Source organism: Brienomyrus brachyistius, chromosome 25, assembly GCF_023856365.1.
Source record: "Brienomyrus brachyistius isolate T26 chromosome 25, BBRACH_0.4, whole genome shotgun sequence".
NCBI classification, from domain to species: domain Eukaryota; kingdom Metazoa; phylum Chordata; class Actinopteri; order Osteoglossiformes; family Mormyridae; genus Brienomyrus; species Brienomyrus brachyistius.
Genome location: NC_064557.1, coordinates 5,104,751 through 5,131,075, shown reverse-complemented (window position 1 = coordinate 5,131,075; position 26,325 = coordinate 5,104,751). Strand labels below are relative to the sequence as shown.

At 45.4% G+C, this 26,325-nt stretch overlaps 1 protein-coding gene across 1 annotated transcript in view; it reads right to left on the bottom strand.

Moving 5' to 3' along the window:
* Positions 1-1,077: 1,077 nt before the first annotated feature.
* The window catches only part of kiaa1109 (KIAA1109 ortholog), an 86,411-nt gene continuing 61,163 nt past the window's right edge, over positions 1,078-26,325 (bottom strand). Inside the window, 34 exon segments of the mRNA XM_048995638.1 lie at positions 1,078-1,663; positions 3,243-3,417; positions 3,802-3,936; positions 4,185-4,379; positions 5,243-5,446; positions 5,731-5,982; positions 6,146-6,363; positions 6,570-6,762; positions 7,412-7,569; positions 7,935-8,088; positions 8,583-8,831; positions 9,033-9,170; positions 9,261-9,437; positions 9,795-9,992; positions 10,547-10,745; positions 10,928-11,067; positions 11,253-11,414; positions 12,494-12,692; positions 13,561-13,741; positions 14,208-14,423; positions 14,985-15,238; positions 18,899-18,989; positions 19,078-19,184; positions 19,599-19,722; positions 19,828-19,958; positions 20,289-20,515; positions 20,804-20,863; positions 21,418-21,616; positions 22,716-22,927; positions 23,256-23,424; positions 23,935-24,120; positions 24,719-24,816; positions 25,411-25,516; positions 25,634-25,878. Coding sequence (XP_048851595.1) covers positions 1,447-1,663; positions 3,243-3,417; positions 3,802-3,936; positions 4,185-4,379; positions 5,243-5,446; positions 5,731-5,982; positions 6,146-6,363; positions 6,570-6,762; positions 7,412-7,569; positions 7,935-8,088; positions 8,583-8,831; positions 9,033-9,170; positions 9,261-9,437; positions 9,795-9,992; positions 10,547-10,745; positions 10,928-11,067; positions 11,253-11,414; positions 12,494-12,692; positions 13,561-13,741; positions 14,208-14,423; positions 14,985-15,238; positions 18,899-18,989; positions 19,078-19,184; positions 19,599-19,722; positions 19,828-19,958; positions 20,289-20,515; positions 20,804-20,863; positions 21,418-21,616; positions 22,716-22,927; positions 23,256-23,424; positions 23,935-24,120; positions 24,719-24,816; positions 25,411-25,516; positions 25,634-25,878 — 5,969 coding nt within the window. The 3' untranslated portion in view covers positions 1,078-1,446.

Below are 26,325 nucleotides of genomic sequence, written 5' to 3'. Positions count from 1 at the left end.
CATATGGGGAATGCCCTCTGGGCATCACGCCCTCTGGGCATCACGCCGTCTGGGTATCACGCCCTCTGGGCATCACGCCCTCTGGGTATCACGCCGTCTGGGCATCACGCCCTCTGGGCATCACACCCTCTGGGTATCACGCCGTCTGGGTATCACGCCCTCTGGGTATCACGCCGTCTGGGCATCACGCCGTCTGGGCATCATGCCGTCTGGGCATCACGCCCTCTGGGTATCACGCCCTCTGGGTATCACGCCGTCTGGGTATCACGCCCTCTGGGTATCACGCCATCTGGGCATCACGCCGTCTGGGCATCACGCCCTCTGGGCATCACGCCCTCTGGGCATCACGCCCTCTGGGTATCACGCCCTCTGGGTATCACGCCCTCTGGGCATCACGCCGTCTACCTCAGTGCAGAGGGGAAATCACCTGCGCTGTTAACGGGAAGCTGTGGCAGGAATCCTCAGTGTGTGGTTTTCTTTGATGTTCCATGGCACCGGTAAGCCCCACCTGATATGAAGCTGCATATTCAGCTAGGTGATAAAACAGAAATTCTTTGCCATAAAGGTGGGACTCTATAGGTGTTTGCTGCTGTGCCAAGATCAGTTCAGTAAATTAAATTAAAATTCTGTAAATGCAGGGGTTGTGGTTGATCCCCTGATCCCAGGAGATGGAAATGGGGTTAATGAATTGCTCAATGTGCATTGTGATATACTGTCAAGCCATCATCCAATGGGTGGCCCTCAACAATGCTACCTCGCATTTCAGCAGTTCAGAGTTGTGACCCCCCCTTACCCCAATAATCAAAGCCGGCCAATACAACCCCCTCCACCAAACGATCACAATATGGGTGGAGAACTCATCCACCACAATGTTCAACGCGAAGTTATGCCCTGTGTCTTGAAACCTTTGTTGGTATAACTTTGTGTTCCGCTTTGTTCGCCTCAAGGACCCCTGGCTCTGCACACAGAATGGCTTGTGATTGGGAGACACTCGTATTACAATTCAGTGGGTCAGAGTGGCAGGAAAACTGAGGAAACACACAATTCATTGAAATCACCAGGCCAACTACATGCATGTAATGGCAGGGCATATATTATGCACGTTAGAAATCAGAGCCATTTAAATTCACATTAGTCAATACACATTTTATGTACATTAGTCTGTTGAACATCATTTAGAAATGAACTTTAAGCAGTAACAGATCATTTCAACCTTTTTTTGTTCAAAATATACATAACACTGTCGTAATGGCAGCATGCACTATAACAAACATCTACAGATGGTCAAAGTCACATGATCCAGTGCTTAGTGGAAAAACATACAGTAGAGTAATGAAAAATATATTCAGAGGTCAATGTAAACTTGGATTTATATAGTAGTGATTTCACAGTTGACATTCAGGCTTAAGCTGTGTGTTAAGGTGTAGGAATGTTGAGGTCGTCGTGTTAGTGTTCTTCCTTGTCTCTTCCTTTCCTTTCCTTCTCATCCTGCAGAGCTGTGCCGAGCTTCTTGATCAGAACAGAGAGGACTTTGTCCAGGGGGTCCATCACCCCCCTCTGAAGCCACTTGGGAATGGTTGTCCTTGCGTGATGGAAGCCCAGCTTCTGCAGGATGTAGTCCACGCCAACAGGGTCGATTTTTCGTCCAGTCCAGGATATCAACCTGAAGGAAAATGAGTAGGAGGTGTTGGACTTTCTGTAGTAAGTGTATATGGAAAAACATAGTATAGCCCAGGGAGCTGGGGGTTAAGAGTCTTACTGAAGGACCCACAGACGTGCTGAGGCTGTAGTCTAATGGGCAACCGCAGGCATAGAGGTTTAGCCACCCCCCCCACTCACACACATACACATACACACAGACACACAATATATATATATATATATATATATATATATATATATATATATATATATATATATATATATATATATATATATATATAGAGAGAGAGAGAGAGAGAGAGAGAGTGCTCTGCAAAAGTGTTACGTATTCAAAAACAGGTTTCCAAAGCTTATATTTATATTATGCTTAAAAACATTAACATTAGACCATATGCAAATGAACAGTACATCAATAAGCACGTACAAGAATTTCCCCAAAAAGTGACTGATAACTTGCTGGATGGCTAGACGAACACTGCTTGAGTTCTCAAACCTCTCCTCAGGGGCACCTCAGCCGTTCCATGTACTCATAAAATTTTCCTGTCAGCTCAATGAATTAGTTTAATAGCTTAATGAGGTACTGAGTAGCCAATCACCGAATGCTACATTACATGGGTGTATTGGACCCTGCTGCTGCAAATGCTAGGGTGACTTTAGGAAAGGTTTTGAAATGACTAACCTCACACACTAATTTACACATTTAAACACCATTAAACAACGTTTGCATATTGCTGTATATATGCAGTGAGAGACAGTGTAAGGCTCGATCCCTCACAAACATGAAGAGCATTTAAACACCAGTAAATGACGTTTGCATATTGCTGTATATATGCAGTGAGAGACAGTGTAAGGCTCGATACCTCACAAACATGAAGAGCATTTAAACACCATTAAACGACGTTTGCATATTGCTGTATATATGCAGTGAGAGACAGTGTAAGGCTCGATCGCACACAAACATGAAGAGCATTTAAACACCATTAAACGACGTTTGCATATTGCTGTGTATATGCAGTGAGAGACAGTGTAAGGCTCGATCGCACACAAACATGAAGAGCATTTAAACACCATTAAACGACGTTTGCATATTGCTGTATATATGCAGTGAGAGACAGTGTAAGGCTCGATCCCTCACAAACAGGAAGAGCATTTAAACACCATTAAACGACGTTTGCATATTGCTGTGTATATTCAGTGAGAGACCGTGTAAGGCTCGATCCTACACAAAAATGCTGCCGCTGCTATGAGCTCCATATTCAATATGATTGTAATGAATTTCTGTAGTTTCAAGTCGTCTAACTGCATGTATTGACTCAAAAAGACTCTACAATGACCTAGCATGTGGTGCAGGGTGTCTTCTGCCTTATATCTCATGCTGTTTGGCTTCAGCATCTCTGTGACCCTGTACAGCATATGCGGTATGGATAGACTGTAAATTATTTCACCATGCCAAGGCTTCTACCAAGAAAACCACACAAACCAGGAAAAAAAGACTGACGTGTCTTACTTGCATTCACATTTTGAGAAGCGGGGTAGCCCCGCCTCCCTGTCAATCTCATTGGCCTCCTGGGGGTCCCTACCTGAGGGTGGGCTCCAGATGCCAGGTGTTGCACATGAACTCTCTCCAGTCAACAGTGGTATAGTTCACGGCATCCTCTCTCTCCCTGTCAGAGGTGGAAGTGGAGGATTCATCTTGGAGGGCGGTGGGGCTCTTCTGACCAGGACGGATGGTAAAAGTCCGTGGTGCAAAAAGTGCTGCAGGAGACAGAGTTTGTGACTGATCTGAGTTTTCTGTTATTTGTCTAGAAGTGGATGGTGCAGATACAGAAAATAAAAATCCAGACCAAGATTTGGTTCAACCAAGCAGCTGACTACTCCGTAACTACGGATATTTATACTCAACTGCTTGGCTGAAACCAAATCTTTGTCATGATTTTTACTTTCAGGACCTGAACTATCCACCCCTGCATTGGACCAGTTAATCATGTGACACAATGGCCTGGAAGATAGATGAGTAGATATTTCATGGGGTGGTTGTGTGGGACCGATTCTTAGTTAAATTTCAAATTTAAACTGTACATTATAAAACTATAGACTGAAGGCCATGGACTCGTGGTGGTTATCCAGATGTGCTGTTACCTTTCTCCTTCTCCTTCAGGTAGGCAGACACCAGGTCATGCAGGAACATGATGAGCTCAGCATCCATTGTGACACATATGTGGTCCGTGAACTCCGTCACCACACTGCACTCAACCTTGGGTCTGCTGTTGGTATCTGTGTGTGGAGACATATTAAGACAAGACCATGGTTATCAACAACCACAGGATGCTCTTCCAGAAAGCCTTAGTACAGCCAAACCCAATCAACATGAAACATGGGTCTCCGGTCAAGCTTATAATTGCATTAATGAACTCATCATTTTGATAGTAAATAAGTTTACCTGCTACTGGGACTGGTCAAAGCTTATTTGAAGGCCAAGTTTTTGTCATCAGGGGACATCTGATGTTCTTGTTTGGTCCTACCTGTGAGCAAGGGCTCAACGGGGTCCTGCACGTGGATGGACTTGAAATCAAGCTGCATCCGTGGCAGGGCAAAGATGGTTTCTGTCTCGTGGTTGTAGCTGGACGAGCCTCGGAAGCCGCTTAGCAGGCTGGAGGTCTTTGCCGCTGTGCTACTCTCGGGGGCGCTGCCATCCACGTTTCGCAGGAGGTTCAGCTCTGAGGAGATGCAGGGACCTACCTCAGTGCCACCAAAGACTAGAGCTGTCTCAGAGTATTATTTGAGGGGCTCAAAATCAAGTCAGAGTGAACGAATCTCAGGTCATCTCATCTGGCTATTCAATGTGTAAATGCTGGTAAATACCTGAGACCTGAGTTTAATGCTAATCCTTACAGATTTACAGCACCAGTCCAACATTGGGACACTCCAAGCCATCTCAAATGGAGCGTGATAGGGTTGCATTATATGACGTGGCCACTTGACCTAAACACAGCAGAATTGGTTTTGGAGGAGTTTGACCAGGGAGTGAAGAAATTGCGGTCAATGAATGTTCAGCATGCATGGAAAACCTGGAAAACCATCTAAGTGGACCACCTCCAGATCTTCAGGATCTAAGTGGACCACCTCATGAACCTGGCGTAGGGCAGACAGCGGGGTCAGCCGGTCCCTGGGGTAACTGAGGTTACGGGCCCAATGGTGGGGTAACTCTGCCGAACCAGGGATTTGAACCGGCAACCTTCTGGGTCCCAACCCACAGAGCTGACCCCCCCACCCAACAAATTATTCTTTGTCTGTTTAATACTCTTTTGGTCAGTGCATAATTCCACATGTTATTTTATAGTTTCGATGTCTTCTTAATTATTCTAAAATGCAGAGAATAGTATAAATAAACCTTTAAATGGGTTGGTGTGTCCAAACTTTTGAATGGAACTGTAGTGCTAAATAGTTTTGTTCTGATCTAAACTGCTCCTTGTCTAGATTTGATATATACTGTTAATTCCATAGCAGTATTAAATAATTCCACATTTGACTATATAGGCTCCCCTATGAGGAGGTTTACTTCTGATTCAAGGCTTCACACCTTCATTTCTCATGGCAGTGACATAGCTGAACCATTCCTTGATGCTGGAGACCCCGTGGGGGGGGTTTTCATGTCGCCGCCGGGTGATCTTGGTGATAGTGGCCATAGGGCTCTCCAACGCTCCACAAGGCTTGGTCACCATGGTGTTGTGGCCAAGGTGGAAATCCAGGGTCTGCACAATGTAGGTAGAGTTGTCGCTGGATCCTAGAGGAGAAAATGCAGCACAGAACTCATCCTATAACCTGACATGTGCTGCAGGACCAGCTGGGCTGACTGACCGATTGCAAATTACACAAAATTCTTTGTGCTTTCTCTCAGGAATAAGGGTTTCCTCACAGTTGGAGAACATGCAAGGCAACAACGTGCAGATAGTTCAATGACTCAATCCTGCTACCACTAATTTTATAGGGTAGAAAATCAAACATCTCCTGCATTTTCAGATCTTTGTGAATGAAATTCTTGCAGACTAATCATTAATGTGTACACACCATCTTCCCATATCTTTTGAGCCTCAGTCCAGAAGGCGATATTGGGCTCCTCTAGATGAAATAATGCCCAGGATTTAGCACGGAAATTGGGACCGTGAAAGCAGGCCAGCGTCATGTGGTTGCCATGGAGACTCATGGAGCCCCCCAGTTGCACGGCATCCTCCGGTAGGGGCATCTGGAAGAGTGAGATGTGGCAGCCGGCAATGACCTTCAACACGTTGGGCCAGTGCCGATGGTGAGCTGCGTCCATGTCTGGAAGAAAGGTACCGGTTTTGGAAATGTCAGAGCAACTTGATGTAATCCTCAACCCATCTATGCAACTTCTTTACAGATGAAATTCAGCTGAAGCATGTTGTTCTATATTACAGCAAAACCGGTGCCACTACCGGTACCAGAACAACCCAGAGATACGTACACATTTCAGTGTTTCCCTTATCAGCATTGGCAGTCGGGGCTTTGGGGGGCATGTAGGGGACTGGACTCCATGTGGACAAAGCTCGCTTGCTGGTGTCAAACTGCTGCGTGAAGAACTCTTGTAGCTTCACACCAATCTTGATGAGGTCGGGGGTGGTGGAGCGGGAGATGATCACTTGAAAAATGTCCCACTGAAGATCGCCATGGACAAAGATCTCGCTGAATTGGAGGAGGAGAACATCAAGGTTGAAAATGGCTCATTGTCTGAAAGTTGCAGGCATTTAAAGTCAAAGAAGAAGTTAGGGAATGTGTGAAATATCTGATAACCTAATGACCCAGTGACCACCTCTGCTTCTAGAGAGGCAAAGCACTTTGTAAAAGAACAACCTGATGAGTTTCGTCCCTATCTGTGCCCCGATGAGCACCTTTTCTCTGAGAGGCTGGTGTCCATGGTGTTACAGAGGTTGACTTTCCACTCATCCTGAAGCTGAAGGTCAGCGTTGCTGAAGACGCCCATAAGGATGCTGGAGCCCATGTAGTCGACTCGAGCTTCGGTGGAGCCCATTGTCACCTGGATCTTGTGGCTGGGCTGCTGGTTGGGATGCTCCGAGATATGAGCTGTGGAACCAAGTTCACAGACTCAGCTTGGCTAACATCATGCGTGATGTGGAGAGGTTGTACCTCTGGCCAGCATACGGAGAATATCTAAACAGAATGTGGGTAGGAGTCAAACCCTGTTAACCAACTCTGCCTTTTAGACATCGTGAAATACCACAGCATCGGTTCTTCAGGGGTTTAGCTGTTACCTAACAACCACACCAACATTTCTGCACAGATGATATAATATTAACACTTAACCCTGCCAGTGGGATCTGCTGTTTTGGTTCCTATACTCGAGGAAAAAGTGATAAATCGAGATTTTATCTCCATTAGATCTACAGAACATTTTGTGATAAAAAGTGAGAGGCGAGGTTTCCGGTGCGACGTGTGCTAAGAAACGCGGTGCACAGCAAAGGTTTACTGCAGTACTGCGCAATACAAGGCAACGAAGTGAAAAAAAGATAAAATAAATAAATAAATAAATAAATAAATAAAAATTATATATATACATATATATATATATATATATATATATATATATATATATATATATATATATATATAAGATAAGATAATATATATATATATGTCTCAGGTGGCTTTGTATTTTTAGTGCTTTCCATCTCTGTAGCGTGGAGAACCTGACACCCACTGAAATTCCACTTACAGACCATCTCAAGGGTGTTCACGTCGATGTTTCCCCCCACCACGCCTCCCTTGGAGTCCAGCCGGGACCTTCCCAGGCCCACAGACATGCTAATCTCCCGGTCCCTGTTGCTGCCCACGGACAGCCGGCCCTGGCTCTTCAGCCCGCTGGTGGTCCACCTGGCAGGAGCATGGAGGCCATCACTCAGAAACACCTGCACATCACTCTCACAGCCGACTGGACGTTCACATTAGGACTGTAAGCAGGACCAGTAGCTAGTGTGGAATTTCCCCCTGGGATCAGTGATGTCCACCTTAACCTTTAATAAGATGCCACACTGGTTTCCAGCTTCTTGCAGCAGAAGCCATATAGCTATGGGAAGAGTGGCATCTGCAGTGGAATTTACCACATGTGATGTAAATGCAGTGCGCTAAGTGACTAAATATAAGTATAAACTAAGTATAACTGCTAAGATTTTCCCCAAGTGAGCTGTTTCAGCGTCGCATGACTGTGTGCAAATGTCATTTAGAGGCAAAAAGCTTACGTGTTATTCCCCATGACGTTGCTCATGTTCATCTGCACATTGAGCTGCTTGAGGTTGATGGCGAACACCACCAGCGTCTCCCACGGCGCCCCCTGCTGGGCGCCCACCTTGTTGTTCCTATTGAAGGAAGGTGCGGCAACCTTGGAGACGGAATCTGCAACGCACACACAGAGGGGTTCGCATGGGTGCTGCTCAGTGACCATCAGTGACGTCACGTTTTACATTTGCACAGTTGTCCTGCCTCGACTGAAATGTTACTGCATGTGTCCCATTTTACAAACTGTGGTTATGAATATACCCAGTGCGGCAGTGAAATTCTCTGGTCTGGATCCGCCCTGACAGAGACAATGTGCACGGAACACTTGGAAATGCTTCGCAATACACAAGAAGCTGGAAATAAAATGTTGCAATTTGCCACTTAAACCAGCTGAAACATCATGGAGGAATGTGGGAAGTAACCTGTGAATATTTATAGGCAAATGCATTTTGGTTCATAAAAAAAGACGTTATAGATTATTCCTGTCGCTTTGCCTTCAGTCACCACAATAACGGATTGCGAAGGTGTTCCCTCTTTGGTTCTCTTTATTACAGACCACAGATCTGTCCCAAACCCAGTGAAAAGTTCTTTGGGCAAAGATGGCAGCCCACCTCTTCTAGGCACAGAAGAGTCGGAGACGCTGCGGGAGCGGGCGGCGGCGGGGGATTTGAGGTGGGCCAGCGGCCCGGGAGACATGTTGCTGGAATGTTCCCCGAACACGCTCGGCGACTGAGGCATGTGCTGGAAGGAGCACGACTGGTTGGCTTGGTCCCACGTCCGCCAGTAGGCCTTCCGTATGGACTCTGGAGACAGGTGCTGGCCCACGTTCTCTACAGAGTCAGGCGTGGCTGGACCTGATGCTGCTCGTAACAGGGAGGGAAAACACGTTTCTATAACCAGCCTCTCCAATCGATCCCTGCAGTGCTGGCTTTGCTACAGAGATACTACACTCCCTTAGGTCTTATTTGTCTTCCTTCAACCTCTCATATGATATGAATACTTGTGGGCGTGTCCTGCCATAAGGAACGCGGACCAATGGCAGTGAGCGCTGGGTTCCTCACCTGGCAGGTTGATGGTCTGGTCTCCCAGGAAGAGGCGGCGTGCAATGCTCCGCCGATACCAAGCCCGGGGAAAGGCCAGTATCTCGCTCAGCCTCCTCATGTCATATTTGAAGGAGGCGGAGCCAATATCGCACACAGCTGTGGAATATCACATGTCAAACTATACCATCGATATTAAACTCGGTCATGGGTCGGAAAGTTGAGCACCAATTTGATATGTGTGGGTACCTGAGATGTTAATGAGGGTGGCGTCCATTTTCCCCCCCTTGCAGGGGACAAAGCTCTCGATGAAAGTGGGCCCTCCAGTGCGGCGCATCCTGGACAGACTGACCTTCACAAACTCCAGGTTGATGCTGAGGGAATCTTTCCTGCCAGTCACTGAGGAGGGTTCCTCATCCACTGAGCCTGAGCGGGAGGGGGAACAGCCAACAATGGCACCAAACCTGCATCTAATGGCCTGCTTCAGATACGGCCCTCTAGACGCAAGAGACTATCCACCAGTCCAAATCCTATCAGAACCAGGAGCCCAAATCTAAGGTCGGTACCGAACCCCCCCAGTAACCATAACCACATATGACCGCAACTATTATTTAAAATTACTACAGATGATTGATCATCGACAAGAAGGTTGTCATCATCTACTCTATATCTTGTCACCTAAACCATCTATAATGGTCACATCACTTTCAACATAATATCCCCAGTGCCCCCACCAATTTAGTCACGCATTCCAGTAATCTGACAAATATGATCAGACCCTACCCAAGGGTCCGGGTGGCCGGCCGGTGACTGTCGATTTCTGCTTGCCAGCCCCATACGGATGGAACACGAAGAGCGAGAAGTCGGACATGCAGGCTGTGAAGCTGAGACCAGAGGAATTGCTGGGGGGCCCCGTCAGGTCTGACTGGCTACTGCTGTGCCTGCTTCTGCCCAGGGGGCTGCCCAGCCCCGGAGAGGAAGCTGGGAAGGAAGCAATCTCAGCAAGTGATGCACACCTCAGACATTTCAGCACTAGATCCGGCAATTATGAACAAGCATTTCGAACATGAGTGGGAGTATTTTAGTAAAGCGTGACAGAGATTTGAATGCAAATTTAAGCTTTCAAAAGTTACAGTGCAATATATAGCAATGCCTCGCATCATTTCATTTTCATTAAATTTATTTATAGGGAACTTTAAAACAACAAAGTTTGCCAAATTGCTGTACACAGGCATAAAAGAAGGGGATGAATGAACAATATACCAGGTAACAACAGACAATACAAGTAACACCCATAGTCTCAAGCAGATTTAAAAGCCAAATAAAATAAATATGTTTTAAGAGGAGTCTTACTGTAAAAAAGGTAGTTCATTCCATAATTGCCCCGAAAGGAAATGCGAGGCATTACTATATATTGTCAGTTAGCTGCTATTAAAAACCACTTATGATCACAACCAATGGCTTTTAAGATTGCTTTCTCCTGTGAATAGCTTGGATAAGGACAGCTAGGTGCCCAGGGAGGGGGAGGTCCTTACCCTTGGTCGCGGAGACTTTGAGGACACTGTGGGTGAGCGGGGAGCCCGACAGGGTTGGGTGGGGTCCCTCGGTCTGGTGTACAGAGCCAGGCAGCTCCAGCTCGCCGCGATTGGACGAGAAGACCAAGTCCAGGGATGGCAGCTTCAGCATGCATTCCACCCTGGACATAGGCAGGCAGCTGAAGCGGATCTGAGAAGGCTGGTTGAATATAGGAGGAAGAGGAGTATTACCATGCCAGCCTGACATATAACACTAGTACACTAAGATTTGGAAACCTGCCCACAGGGTTAATAATCACTTACGAAAGAATAAAATATGCATTATAAAGGTCACTGAAAATGTGAGGGATTCCGAACGAAATGGTGTGGGGGCATGAGAACCTGCACTCGGACGTAAACTACAACGTCGACCGGGAAAGAGGAGTAGGCTGATGCTGAGGAGGACACCAGGGAAGTGGTCGATTCCTCCAGGGCGTCCACTGGCTCAAAAGACCCCACATCCTCATCCTGTGAGTTCATGGCTAACAGGGTGAGAAATCGTGGTTGTATTCATTCAAATATCTCATACTTCTCGAAATGCTGCTGACATCCTACCAGCTCATCCATCTATATTCCAGATGCTTATTCTGCTCGGGCTCATGGATAATGTCTTCTGGTGACTAACGTTAAGCATGCGACCTCTTTGCTGGATGGGGCAGGTTCATACCGGTATAGTTCCTCTCCACTGGTGTGATGGGAATGGTTTCCAAGGCCTTCTCCAGGAAGTCCAGCAGGCAGGGGCTGATCACCATCTCCTCAGGCAGCGTCTGCAGGGCCACCCATGCGTACAGCTTGGCCGTCTTCATACCTCCGCTGCCTTTACCTTTGGCTGCAAGCGAGCTCGCCGTCAGAACAGAGATCACACTTGCTACGTGTCCAATACATGCTGATAACAAAGGCCTTATAAGACTGAGAAGAGCCAAAGGCTGCTCCTCAGCATCTAACACCACTGATTCCTCATCTGATGTATCAGCAGGACATGTGATGTAATAACACCCATGTACAGCACTGTGCAAAAGTCTTAGGCAGTCAAAAACAAAATGCTGCTTAAATGAACATCGTGTTGGTGTAAAACTATAGTATTATGCCAGTCAAAGCGTATCAACTTCCATTTCAAGACTTCTGCAAAAATCATCCCTGGTATTTGCATCAACCATCTCAGTCACGTATTTTTCGATTCGGCCACTAACACACCTCGTATAACTATTCAATATCTCATTAACTTTTTTTAACTAATTAAATTAATTAACCAAGTGAACTGGTGGTGAAATTTAATAAAAACATGGAATGGCTGAGGTGCCCCAGAAGAGAGATTTGCTGAAAGGGTGTTCATCTAGCCATCCAACAAGATGCCAGTAACTTTTTGGAGAACAGAAAACATTTTTCTAGTTTTTATTGGGTTCTAATGCTAAACTTTGTTTTTGTTCTGAGCTAAAGTGCACTTACTATCGAGATAAACAGATTAGAACATTTCTTTTGACAGCCTAAGGCTTTTGCACAGTACAGGTATACCTCGTACAACGTCCGTCCAAACAACGTCCATTCACGTTAACGTCCATAGTCCACAAGGATATAATAGGAAAAAATCGTCATCTAACAATGGGATGTAGTGGACAAAATGGGGTCAGAGCATGCAAAAGCATCGTGTGTGTGTTTCTGTGGGCATCACGCACAACGCGAGCACGTCACGCCTGTAAACAAAACTCTGTGAATTTAATGGTGGCGTTACTTAACCTTGCTCAGTACACGTTCATGCAACATCCAAATCACACCGGCTTCCCAGAACGTAACATGGACGTTAAGTTAGGTACACCTGCACTGTACGAATACCAAACACACACTAAGAACATGCAGGTATTAGGGGCTGAGTGAGAGAACAGACACATGCACAATGAGGGTTACCAGTACCTGATGGAATTGCTGGGGCGGGGGGAGGAAGGAGTGTATTAGTCTTGCTTTGGGCTGGACTGGGAGGACTGGGAGGACTGGGAGCGCTGCTATCTTTCATACCATACAGCTTGGACTCTTTCGACAGAGTCCTTGGCAGAGAGGATCCACGGGAGGCGTTTGGTGACTCGGTCTTCAGCGTCTTTGAGTTGTAGTGCAGCTGCATCCGACCAAAGAGGACAGTCAGTGACTCTCTATCTCACAGCTTTAGTTTCCCTCATCGGGCTGATATGAATTAGCAGTAGTCCTGAAACTCTTTGGTGCCCTATGACTGTTATAACTATCGTAAAGCAAGTCAGAGACAAAGTTTGAAACGATGCACCAAGAGCACACTGTTTTTTAGGTCACATGTACACTGGTTTTCATTTTCATAATTATAGCCAATGATATATGGAACAGATAGTGAAAGATCACCAACGGGGGGAAGTTGGCTGGGTTAGGGAGGAGGCGTGTAACGTCAGGGGACCAACCCCCACAAACACCAGCTACCAATTCCTCATCATTTCTAAGTACAGACGCTCCTCTACTTACGAACTGTCAACTTACGAACGAAGAGGACTGTAAGTTCAAATTGTGTTCCTTGGCCTTCCGTTTCTTGTCCGCAACATAATTTTTTTTATGCATGCCAATTCCGCCCAGTATGACTTCTGTCCGCTACTCCCGCCGCGCAGCAGTGTACCGTGCGAACTCCTAGCATCCTAGTTCTTTGTACTTGCATATACCCTTAAAATGATGCTGAATAATGACTTACGAACATTTCAAAATGCGAACGGCCGTTCGGAACGTATCTCATTCGTAAGTAGAGGAACCTCTGTATTATTTAGCTACCTGGAAACCCCAGACAGAGAGTCAGTCCAGAACCTGAGAACCCCTCTGTAGACCCAACTCTACTTGACTCTGCCTGTTTTGACTTTTTGATACCAAGATGTCTCTCATTGGGTGTGTTTAGTTCGACCCGGGTTCTGTCTTCCCATCCCCTGCCACGCTGATCTTGTCAGCATCCAGACCAGGGCAAGCTTTACACCAACCTTTACATCCACTCCAGGGATGTAGAAGACGGTGTTCTCAGTATCCGTGGATTTAGTCTGCAGAGAAGAAGGTGCTTTCTTGCCAGCTAGCAGGTGGACTGAGGAGGTGCAAGCTGGCTGAAGCTTCTTCTTCTTCGGTGGAGACTCGTGATCCAGACTCCTGAGGTTTCGGTCACAGCTTCTGTAAAACAAGAGTCATTGTTATTAAACCAACAATGTATAGCGCTCACAGGAAGTCTTGGGACACTTACACGATTCAGTATAAATATTGCAAATTTATTGGTTTTATTACAAAAAATATTGCATCATTAATTTGTTGATATATTAGCAAACAAAATATGCTATTGGAAAACAGGACTGATGGCATTACAACCAGTAATTTTAAGTAAAACATTCAAGTAGTAATAAAATGAAATCCAAATTATAATTCTGAAAGAGCTGTTACAAGTTAAAAATCCCATTCACAAGTAATTTCAAGCAGTTTTTGGGTGCTTTTTAATTAGTAACACATTTGCAATGACATACAACACCAAACATTTGTGTTTAACATCCCTTTGGCAGGCAATGACTACAACTTAACAAAGCTTAATAAATTGAAATTGTCCACCCCTCCCTGCAGCTACATCGCCGTCCTCCAGCATGCTCACCTCCGGAAGGAGACCTCATCGTGCTCGGGCTGGGGCGTGGTAGGGTGCAGCACACACTTCCCGCTGTCGATCTCCACACGGATGTCCAGCTCAAAGTCAATGTTCCGTTCCGTGGCAGAGCTCATCACGCTCCGGTTGGTGGGCGTTCCTGGCCAGCGCTCACTGAACAGCTGGCTCACCGCCGCGAAGCCGGACGACTTTTTACGGGACGGCTGTCTGCGGAGTGCAGTCACATGATCAGCTCCGCTTGGGTCACTGCATTGGGTCGTCCAGTTGATAAAGCGATCATTCACAGTGAAAAAATAGATAGGCGACACTTTAATTAACAATCATATTACAAATCTTGGTCTTATAAGCCACTACAGTATTTACTTACATTTACATATCATTACATACATTTTATAAACTGTGGCTAAATCAAATAACTAAAACAAACCCATTTAATGCTATAAAATAGCACTAAAGGGCTTGACAAAATAAAATCATACATTAGAGACTGACAGGAAGTAAAACTGATCATTCTTAATAAATCCAGGGATCGATATGAATGTTTTTACATGCATTTCATGCCACAAGTATGCAGTAGGCGTAAAAAAGTTGAAATGCAAGGTAATTTCGTGTCATAAAAGTGCAAATGTACGTAAACTTAAGAATTTATTTTACTTCCTATGACAAGAAATTGCCGCACATACTTGCATACCAGTTATAGGCATCCCTGAATAAATCAAAAGCACAGCAGGGTGACCGAGGTACCGCTCCTGAGTACGGAGTACTCACAAGGGCCTCCTGTAGAAGCAGGGCTGTTTCTCTCTGTCGAACTCCTCGTCCTTGTCGGAGTCGGTGGAGGAGGAAGATGGGCTGTCGTCGTGCCTGTTATCCTCGGGCTGGAATGGAAGGCTGGGTGAGAAGACAGCGGGGGTGCTGGCGGCGCTGAACACGGAATGCGTGCCGTCGCTAATGGGCGAAAAATGAGGATGGGAGTGCTCGTCGATGGCGACTGACAACAGGTCCATCTCGGACTCCTCTGGAAACTTAGGGGTGGCATGAAAGAGATGCGAAAGGCAGAGTTATGAAGCGGTAGATGGTCAATGAGTCTCTCTCAAGCAGACATCAGCCATCTTTGGGCTGCCAGCTCCATATAATCTCGATGAATGCTTCACTTAAAGCTGCGTCCACAGCTGATCCAGTTCAAGCTTATGTAAAGCAGATAGCACACCATTAAAGATGTCCACGTATAGCAGAGTGGCTATAGTGATATAATGCAACGTTCATAACTAGTGAACCATGGAACTCATATACAAACAAAATATGTACCAGCCTGGCAGCGTTTGGGTGATATCTGCTATGAGAAGCTGAATAATGAACAGATGGATAAATATGTAGATTATTTAATCATTCTTTCCCTTTCCCAAGCGGCTGAGCCCACATGCGGATGTCAGTGGATTGTACTTCTGAGCGGGAGTATGAGCGCGGCTATGATGGAGGAGATCGGACCCCGTCACCGTCCGCTGGCCGAACACCTCCGAGACGTACAGCGCATGCGGAAAGCCCACCCACACACTGATGGCATTTATAGTATGTTTCAGAGTTAGATCATGCCATGTTAGACAACAGTGACACATTGTAACCACCAACATTTATTTGAGGCCATTGAGAAAATGGATTTATAAAAAGTCAAGAAAAAGTACATTCTCAATCTCAGGTGAGTTTGACATTTGACTGATAGTGTATAAACCAGGGGTCTCAAACTCCAGTCCTGGGGGGTCGGAGCCCTGCACATTTTTGGGTTTCCCCTCATTTAACATACCAGATTCAACTACTTGTGCTAATTACCACATAGCTCTTGAGCTGAATCACTTGTGATGGAACAGGGAAAGAATTAAGGTAGACAGGGCTCCAGCCCCCCAGGACTGCAGTTTGACACCCCAGGTATAAACTTTCATTAAAAATGTCTAGTGTCAAGCTCAGGTTTGGTCAGCTACCTTCCAGATGACCCAAGAGGATCATTACCCTCCTCTTTTGGTCAACGATAAAGTTTAACATTGAATGTGGGCTCCTTTACTTGATTTCAACGTAGAGGTTCTAGAGTAGAATGGTTAATTTAAAACTTCAGGATCTTCAGAATAAAGTTGTGGAAAGGAACCATTCAGATGATGAGTGCAAGTATTAAAACATTGTATGTGTTAAATATTCCTTTAAATATATCCAAGAACTATGGGATATATGACCAAGAGCCTGGTGTGTGGATAGTATGCACTATATGTATGCTACAGTGACAGTAAATGGACTCTCATTTAATACACATAAATGCAAACCAGAGAACATACAGTTCAGACATCTGAACATCTTTGCTGACATCTTTGCTGGATTTGCAGATCTGTCCAAAACAGTCTCTGCTTTTCAGGCTCCCCAGAAAAGTCATGCAAAATCAAAGTATCGAGGCGATGGATTTGTGATGGAACGCTGCCCACATGCAGCTGTGCAAGTGTGCAAATTGTTTGGAATTATCTGGATTTGTGATGGAACGCTGCCCACATGCAGCTGTGCAAGTGTGCAAATTGTTTGGAATTATCTGGATTTGTGATGGAACGCTGCCCACATGCAGCTGTGCAAGTGTGCAAATTGTTTGGAATTATCTGGATTTGTGATGGAACGCTGCCCACATGCAGCTGTGCAAGTGTGCAAATTGTTTGGAATTATCTGGATTTGTGATGGAACGCTGCCCACATGCAGCTGTGCAAGTGTGCAAATTGTTTGGAATTATCTGGATTTGTGCGTAGCTCCAGAAATGGTTTTATCTTCGTCTATGTTATCATAGTAAAAAATTTACAAACTCGCATATTTTACAATGCCATATCTTTACTGAACAAACAGTTTAAACAATCAAGATAACTGATGGACAATGTATGTGAACCCATATATTTAGTAGCTAGAGCAATCTCTCGTACTGAAAATAACCTCAATCTAATGCTTTCTATAGCTGCTGAGCAGACCTGTGCAGTCAATTATTTCCATAATCGAGCCATATTTGAATGGAACAGAATTCTGTTGTGAAAAGCAAGTAACCAAAATGGTGTGTGTGTGTTTAAATATGGCGAGGCAGGTAAAACTCACGCCTGAATTAAATAGAACACCTGACTCCAATCACCCTATTTTAAATAGATTTAACCTATGTGATTCTCATACTTTTTCCATCAACCATCTTGGTTGTTTAAACTATTTAATAAATATATGTCAATGTAATATGCTGATGTTGTTTGATGCTGTTATTGCTGACAAAGATCAGATCAGATCAGGAGCCAATTCCAGTGGAAAGATGGATATAGTAATCTGGAAATATCCCCAACATTTAGGCTACAAAAGCCATTAATTTCTTCAATAGTGTATCAGCATCTACCAAATGATAGAGGCGTGGATTTCGTTCTGATTACATGAACAAAAGCATGAAAATGTAGCAATTGCGATACAATGCAGTGCCTTCACAATCTTCTACTTTGACTTTGCATTTTGAAAGCCGGAATGAAGCAGATTCCAACTTGCCTCACCGTGTTAGTCGGCTCACTTGCTGGCTAAAGGTTAATTTTCACTTGTGTGTCATTTTCAAAAATACCTTGAAGACCAGCTCTTCCGGGCTGACAGGCTGCGTTGGTGCATCCAAAACTAGATTATCAAGCTTTGTGCAAAATAAAATAAAATTGGTACAATTAGGCTAAAACCTGCAAATAAACTGCTCAGCCGAGGGAGGCGAGATCGGGCAGACTTATGTGAATTTCTGGAATGGCGAAAGAGGCGCTTAAATTAAAATTGAAATATATTTTTAAAGTGCTGAAACAAACCAAATAAATCTAGGTCACCATAATACTGCAATCAAACACCAAGTTACTTGATCGTATCAGACTGGATAATCATGCACAGACTACAACATTTTTTAGTGCAGTATTAGATGCGTTACAGTTATCTGGTATTATCATCAGATGCAATACTTTTGCACATGGGCAGTGCACCATGTGGCAGGAAAAGTGAATGTCAAGCTTGAGAATAAACTACATTTATTCATCAGACGCTAAATCTCAGGCATGTCGCCAAGGTCTTTCAGCATCCAGCAGGCCTGATCTGCCTATTACTGGTATTACTTCTAAGCATTTGCTGCAGACTTTCATCCACGATCTTACAGATAAAATATGCAGAAGCCCCGTGTAAGATATAACTATACAATTGTATTCTTAACGCGTCTCAAGTTCTGCTCGTATTAAGCCAAACCCATAACCATAGTCTGAAAGCAAACGATACCCGGCTATTCAAAACATTTTTACCGAAACCATTAACATGATGAATCGCCAGTATGTTCTTTCTTTTTCCAGTCTAACAAGGTATATGACATGTTTCAGTCCATGTTTAAATAGCAACTTAAAAATGAAACTGCTATTGTCTAGATGCCTTTCTCTTCTTCTCTCACCTGAGAACTTTCTAGAACACCCACAAATACCCTGGAATGGTTTGTTGATCTCATTGGTAATTTCTTGCTTCAGGTCTTAACTGTCAGCACGTTGCCAATGAATTTAAGTGAAGGGTTACAGTGTTTGTTTTACCACTATGGATACAGGGAGTGAACAAAGGAGACAGACACTGTGACCAAAGCCACACATCTTTGGACAGACAAATATTTCAAGACTCTCGGCTGGCTGTGGTACCGTGTCCTGGATGTTGAAAGTGACTCTTGGACCTGGGGACGAGGCATCCACCCGGATGTCTGGCAGGTCATCCACATCTCCTATTCTAGAGCTGAGGAACCAAAAAAGAGTAGATTTGATGGCCTGTCCAGGCTGCCTCGTAATGAACACTCATAGTTGATAACATTGTCCCAGGTTACCTTGCCCTTTCCATCTTCTTCAAAGGGGGCCTCCCAGTGGTGGAAATGCTCTTTGATCGGTTACTTGGCTTGTACCCCAGACCCCATTTGTCCTTCAGAGATGCAGCCTGTAGAACATCACATTGGTGAGACACACCTCTGCAGTTTCTCTCATAATGGCCGTATATTTCATGCTTTTACAAGCTAAGACCAGCTAATACAGTGGGTCGTGTACAAGTCAAGCATAAGTCCACTTAGTTAGGAGAAAAATTCTCTGGCATCACACTAAATAACAAGCACTAACATAGTGGAATGAGTTTGTACATCTGTGTTTCTGACATTTACCAAATACTTGTTTTATACTTTTGAACCAAAAACCTCAAATCAAGACAATTTATTTTCATTTAGCAATTTGCACAAAAGGACTGGATTTTCCGCTGAAATAAGCAAGGCTGCACTGCTGCACGTCTCCTCAGTGGCGAGTTTGACCTTCAGCAGTGAGCGGGAAACACACCCCCCCCCCCCCCCCCCCACCATCTCACCCTCATGCTGGATCTTCTCAGCTTCTTCCTCACGTCCCTCCTGATGTCGTTCACCGCCACCGACTCCAGCTGCTGGTAGCGCTGGATCTCCTGGTTAATGGTCCCCTCGCTTGCCCCCAGCTTCCTGAACAGGGGGAGGAATGTACAGCAAACATGCTCGCGGGGTCCTTTCAGGACAAACACATTTCTCACAAGGACAAAACTCAAGGCGACTGGTCTCCACGCTTACTTGAGGTCGTCGATGACCTTGGCCTGCTCATTGAGCTCCCTGATGTCCACGAGCCTCTTGGTCATTTTGCGTCCTCGTCCATCACCCATCTGGTTCCCCAGAGCGGCCTGTCGCCTGTAATCGACGGGTTCCTGTACGGACAGTTATAATGACTGTGTATTTAGCAGTCAGACCACAATGTTCCTGCGGTGTGGCCATTCCAGAATGGTATGAATGACCGGGTTTTGCATGCCTATATGCCTGCTCAGGTTTTATTAAATGAACCATCCAAACGTGCAATCGCTTCAACAACATCATCACACCAGAATCAGATCACAGATCAGATAAGATTATTAACTGTAAGTTAACTGTATGGTTTGAATCAGTGAGAGAGAGGTGCATGCTGGCGGCCAATCAGCTCTCAGCTCTGGCCAGGGCCCCTGGGGCCCGGCCCCTGTACATGCCCATGCCGGATTACTGACTGTGTGAACAGGGGGGAACATGCCGTCCGCCTCGTCCTCATCCGACAGGTCGGCTATGTTGACGGAGCTGAGATCGGCAATATCGTCCACTTCCTCCTCGCCGGTCAGTGAGGTGAGTGTGTTCCCCAGGGCGTTCAGGCGTTTGCCGATGTTGGGGTCCATGTGGACGTCAATGCCGCACATCTTCCACAGGACGTTCAGTGTCCAGGTGCCCGCGCTGCTGCTCTCTGCAGGCCGACAGGCAGAATGACATCATGCAAGAAAGCAGACACGCGCACACACACTCACCACAGACACGTCTGGTGTTCCTGTCTTTACAGGGACTTTCCACTGACTAAGCGTTTTATAAAAAAGACACTCGACAAGGTCTATTTTTAAAGGTTTACTATAATTTACAGACACACCTACACATGCATTCTCAACTCACAAATTAGCCTCCCACGTAAATTACTCGTGGGAAACGAAGACTAAGCACCCCCCACCCCCCTACGCAAACACTGCACTGCTCGGCACACCTGCTGATGCCTGGCCTGTAGTTCTGGAGCACACTTCATATGTGCCATCTGGAACCACACCTAAGTGACACAAAAATCACAAATACCATCTGCATCTTTAACAGGAACGGGAAGGAGGCACAGTCCAGGGCTAATGTAATCTGATAAATCACAGATTAACCTCTGCAATCTCGTAAATTATAGCTTCACTGCTGTAATCTGATAAACCATAGATTAACCTCTGTAATCTGATAAATTATAGCTTCACTGCTGTAATCTGATAAACCATAGATTAACCTCTGTAATCTGATAAATTATAGCTTCACTGCTGTAATCTGATAAACCATAGATTAACCTCTGTAATCTGATAAATTATAATTTATCTGTTGTAATCTGATAATTCACAGATTCACCTTTGTAATCTGATCAGTCACAGATTCATGGTTGTAATCTGATAAATTATAGTTTCGCTGCTGTAATCTGATCTACAGTTAAACTGTAGTGGCATTAATGATGAACTTACTGATATACGGACACACCAATGACTTTGGTTTGTCGTGATAATAGACGTCGTAGAATTAGTCAGCAAATGAAGAGAATAGCGGTGATTTAAGAGCAGCAGCTCAACAACTTACACGCATTCATGACAAGGTCTCCCCTCAGCTCGGGTTTCCAGTCGTCCCAGGACGTCTCAAAGCCCTCTGCGAAGCGGATGCAGAAGTTCTTGAAGTGACCCTTGCTGACCAGTGATTCCGAGGAGCAAGCGGTGATGAGTGTGCTCTCGATGGTCAGCACCAAGGCTGAACCAGTGTCGAAGTCCACGCTGTGATTGGCCTAGAGAGGTGGGCGGTGCACACAAAACAGCAGCCAGCCAATGGTGTCAGACTCCATTTTACTAATAATGAATGCATGGAAAAGCACACAAAAAATTATTTTATTGTTAAAATAATGAACTATCATAATATAAGTTAGTAGTTAAAAGCTATCTTTAACTTTGGCTAAATTATTGAATGGTTTATCAGTTTATTGTTATCAAATTAAGCTTTGGAGTTAGCGGATTAGCGGTTATCGAAGTGATGCCCACCACTGATGTCTACAGACAAGCGGTGTGTTACTTTTTTGACATCTTCCATCTTAAAGAATTCTTGGCAAGAAACTCTTCCACTATGAGCATGGGATGTAGGCTGGCTCAGTGGATAACACCTCTGCTCTGTGTGAAGTGTGTTCTCCACATTTGGGAGATGTTCTCTACATTTGGGACATAACATTGTTTCATTTTAAGGCACTTTCTGTAGTTTTTTCATAGGATTTTGTTAACATGAAAATGTAACATTTATTGTACTTGTTTGTTGTTTCAGTCATTTTGAATTCAAATAAAATCCACTAGAATGTTCCACTACACTTAAAATATTGATCATGAACTTTTGAATGGAACTGAATCGTATCACAGTAACATTTTAGATATCGGCAGATATCGATTCACTGCATTGTAAAATCGAAATCCAACGGTATCGTGGCAAAGCTTAGAATTTACACCCCTACCCCAGGTTCTCATGTTTGCTACCATGGTCCAAAGATGTGCAGTTAGGCTATGTGACATCTCTAAATCAGGCAGAGTTTCTGACTGTGTACGTGTGTTAATGTGCTCTGGTTTCCTGTCCAGGTCGTACCCGGCATTGTACCCTATGCTGCCTAGGACAGGCTCCAGACCCCTCTGTGTCCCTGACAAGCAGGTGGAGGATTAGTGGATGGAGGATCATTTAATGTGGTTCAAACCATGTTATTACTGATCCATAGCTGCATATCCAATAAGCTTGTTACTCTGCTCTAATCAGCAAACGGACAATTCTTTTCAAAAGATTTCATTACAAATACAGATCACTCATGCAGCATTGCTTCAGACTGGGGTTAGCATCCAGGCTTAGGTAGTGACCTGAGAGGCGCCCGTGATGGGCAGGCATATTCCCAGGTCGTTGACGGTGAGCTGCAGGAAGAGGGTGCTGAAGGCCTGGGCGGAGGTCTGCTGTATGCCAGGCAGCTTGTCCACCACCTCCCTGGTGGCCACGTGGATGTCCTTGTTCAGCGCCAGTCGCTGCTCGTTCCAGTTGTCGTATGCAGCTTTATAGTTTAGCCAGAAGAGCACGGCTACGACGAGAAGAAAGGAATTTGGCTCTATCTTAGCACAAGTGCTTTAAAGCAGTGTTTGTCAATCCAATCCTTAGGGACCCCCAGACGGTCCAGGTTTTTGCTCCCTCTCAGCTCCCTGTCAGACAGTCCACATTTCAAACAAGACCAGGTTGAGAAACACTGGTTTAAAGCTCTGTAGTGACGGTTGGGATGCTTATGAGATCAAAGGCCTAAGGCTAAAAGTGACTGTGGCAGGGAAGAGCAACAAGGAGTGAATGTTTAGGAATACAGCGGGGGGTGGGGGGGGGGGGGGGGGGTGGGAAGGGTGGGGCTTCTGATCACTGACCTCGGTCAAATGCCACAGGCTGGGCAAACACAATCGGTCGATTTAAGGTGATGAGCACAGCCTCCTTGTCCGAGGAACCACTGATCTCCTCCTGAAGGGCATTTCGCAGGCCGATCCGCGTCCGGAAGTACGCCACCTGGTGGAAGTCCGAGCCGGCTTCCTCGTACACCTGATCAGAATATTAGCAGTGCGTCAAATGCTATCAAGCATACTACAGACCCATGGACAGAAAATGATGGCCTGGGAACTACCAAGTAAGAGAAACCTGAAAGCAGTCAGTCAGCACAGAGGTGACATTTAGGTATGCATGCCTGGTGCTTGAGGTCCACTTGGGTTTGCGTACCTGGTGCTTGACGATCTGGCCCAGCGCGTGGTTGAGGTCCACTTGGGTATATTTACCTGGTGCTTGACGATCTGGCCCAGCGAGTGGTTGAGGTCCACTTGGGTATGCTTACCTGGTGCTTGACGATCTGGCCCAGCGAGTGGTTGAGGTCCACTTGGGTATGCTTACCTGGTGCTTGACGATCTGGCCCAGCGAGTGGTTGAGGTCCACTTGGGTATGCTTACCTGGTGCTTGACGATCTGGCCCAGCGCGAGGTTGAGGTCCACTTGGGTATATTTACCTGGTGCTTGACGATCTGGCCCAGTGCGAGGTTGAGGTCCACTTGGGTATGCTTACCTGGTGCTTGACGATCTGGCCCAGCGCGAGGTTGAGGTCCACCTGGCACTTCCCAAAGAGCTTGAGGTAGCTGCTACTGCCAGGTTGGGCCTTGCTCTGAATCCGGTTGGAGAGTTCCAATTCGATCAGGCCCGTCTCGAAGCGGACTGCCCGCATAGAAGGGGTGGTGGCTGTCATTTGGATCCCCTGGGAAAAAGTACAGAGTGACTCTAGGTTACAACTAAAGTCATCCATGCACTGGCATACAGTCTGGTTAGACCTACTTTAAACATCAGGTTGAGTGAGTATAGGAGCACTTGGGAATACATACGTTAAACATCAGGTTGAGTGAGTATAGGAGGATCTTGGGAATACATACTTTAAACATCAGGCTGAGTGAGTATAGGAGCACTTGGGAAGACATACTTTAAACATCAGGTTGAGTGAGTATAGGAGGATCTTGGGAATATATACTTTAAACATCAGGCTGAGTGAGTATAGGAGCACTTGGGAAGACATACTTTAAACATCAGGTTGAGTGAGTATAGGAGCACTTGGGAATACATACGTTAAACATCAGGTTGAGTGAGTATAGGAGGATCTTGGGAATACATACTTTAAACATCAGGCTGAGTGAGTATAGGAGCACTTGGGAATACATACTTTAAACATCAGGCTGAGTGAGTATAGGAGCACTTGGGAATACATACTTTAAACATCAGGTTGAGTGAGTATAGGAGGATCTTGGGAATACATACGTTAAACATCAGGTTGAGTGAGTATAGGAGCACTTGGGAAGACATACTTTAAACATCAGGTTGAGTGAGTACAGGAGGATCTTGGGTTTGTCGCCCTCTGTTGAGATGTCATGCTCGTTCCACAGGGGAATGGGCTGCTCTCCACCTGCCAGAAAGAATCATACGGTGAACCCTCACCGGATCCCAAGATTCACACGTTCTCATGAATCAGAAAATGCTGCCCACAGTAACCATAGATCTTCACTCCAGAAAATAAACATGAAAAGACAAAAACATAAATGCAAATGCGCAAATGTGGAAATTTTGGCCAATATTAATAACCACATTTGTGTCTAATATTCCTGATCCAGATAACTGATGATTATTATCTGGCTGACTTCCGAAGTACTGATGTAGTCAAACTGATGTCAGTCACTTTACTGCTCGAGACCTCATGTAATGCAGGCAGACATCAGCAGAGTAGCACCACAATGAGAGACTGCAGTGAGGTTCTAAGTGTGAAGGAACTGATGAAAGTCCTTGTCCTCCACCATGAAAAATGGCTGACTGTCCAATGCAATGTCATTATTTAGCAGTTTCGTATTTAGTGGCATTGCCGATAACTTCAAATATTAACTAAATAACTTTGCATATTGACTAAAGTCTAAGTATCGGCCAGCAATATCGACTAAGACTGACATTGGACCAACGGTGATGTTAACCGATATATCATGGATCTTGGTTTGGAGTTTGGAGTAACCTGAGACTTTCTGAATGACTTCATTCACTTCCTTCATGAAGACCTTCTGCAAGAATACCAAGTGGTTGAGGAGATCGGTAGTCAGGTTGTGCTCAAATGAGCCGATCTGTAGGACAAACAGGTGAATTACATATTAGTCCATCAAACAATGAGACCAGAAGGGTTGTGCAAGAAAACAGTATATGCCAATCTAACAGATTGTGAAAGGGTACAGTGTCCTTACCTCTGCCTCACAGCGGAGATAGTTGCCCTGGAGATAATTGCCCTGCTTGGCAGGGCAATCATCAGCAGCCCAGGACTGGTCCAGATGGCTTTCCCGCTCCTCCATGATGTACTCCCCAGACATAGTGACCGGTGGCAGGGTGAGAGTGGCTGAGGAAGGGATGGTGGACATGTCCACTGGGGACACCTTGGAGACAAACCGCAGCTTGTGGATTGGCAGCTCGAATGTGAACCGCGTCTGGGCGCCTACACAAAAAGACACGACTGGGTGTATAAAATATGTCCACGTTTTTGGGAGTCAGAGGAGCTGGACATCAGACACATCTGTAGCTCAACACGCCCTCAATCCTCAATGAAGCAGCCAGGAAATGTCACAGTATATGAACACTGATCTCAGCAGAAAACTCGACACCTTAGAATTGCTGCTCTTCATGAATTCATGACAAACTCAATGCGAGAAAAAAAAAAAAACTGAAACATGAGAATTAGCCTCACAGAAGCACTGCTCTGCAGACACTCTTATCCGACGTGGTGTATAACTGACAAACAGGGTCTGCCAGTCCCTGGAACAACTGGGGTTAATGGTCTCGCTCAAGGGCCCAATGGTGACATCACTCTACTGACTGGGATTTTAAATTCAATTCAATTCCATTATATTTGTATAGTGCATTTTCACAACATTACATTGTCTCA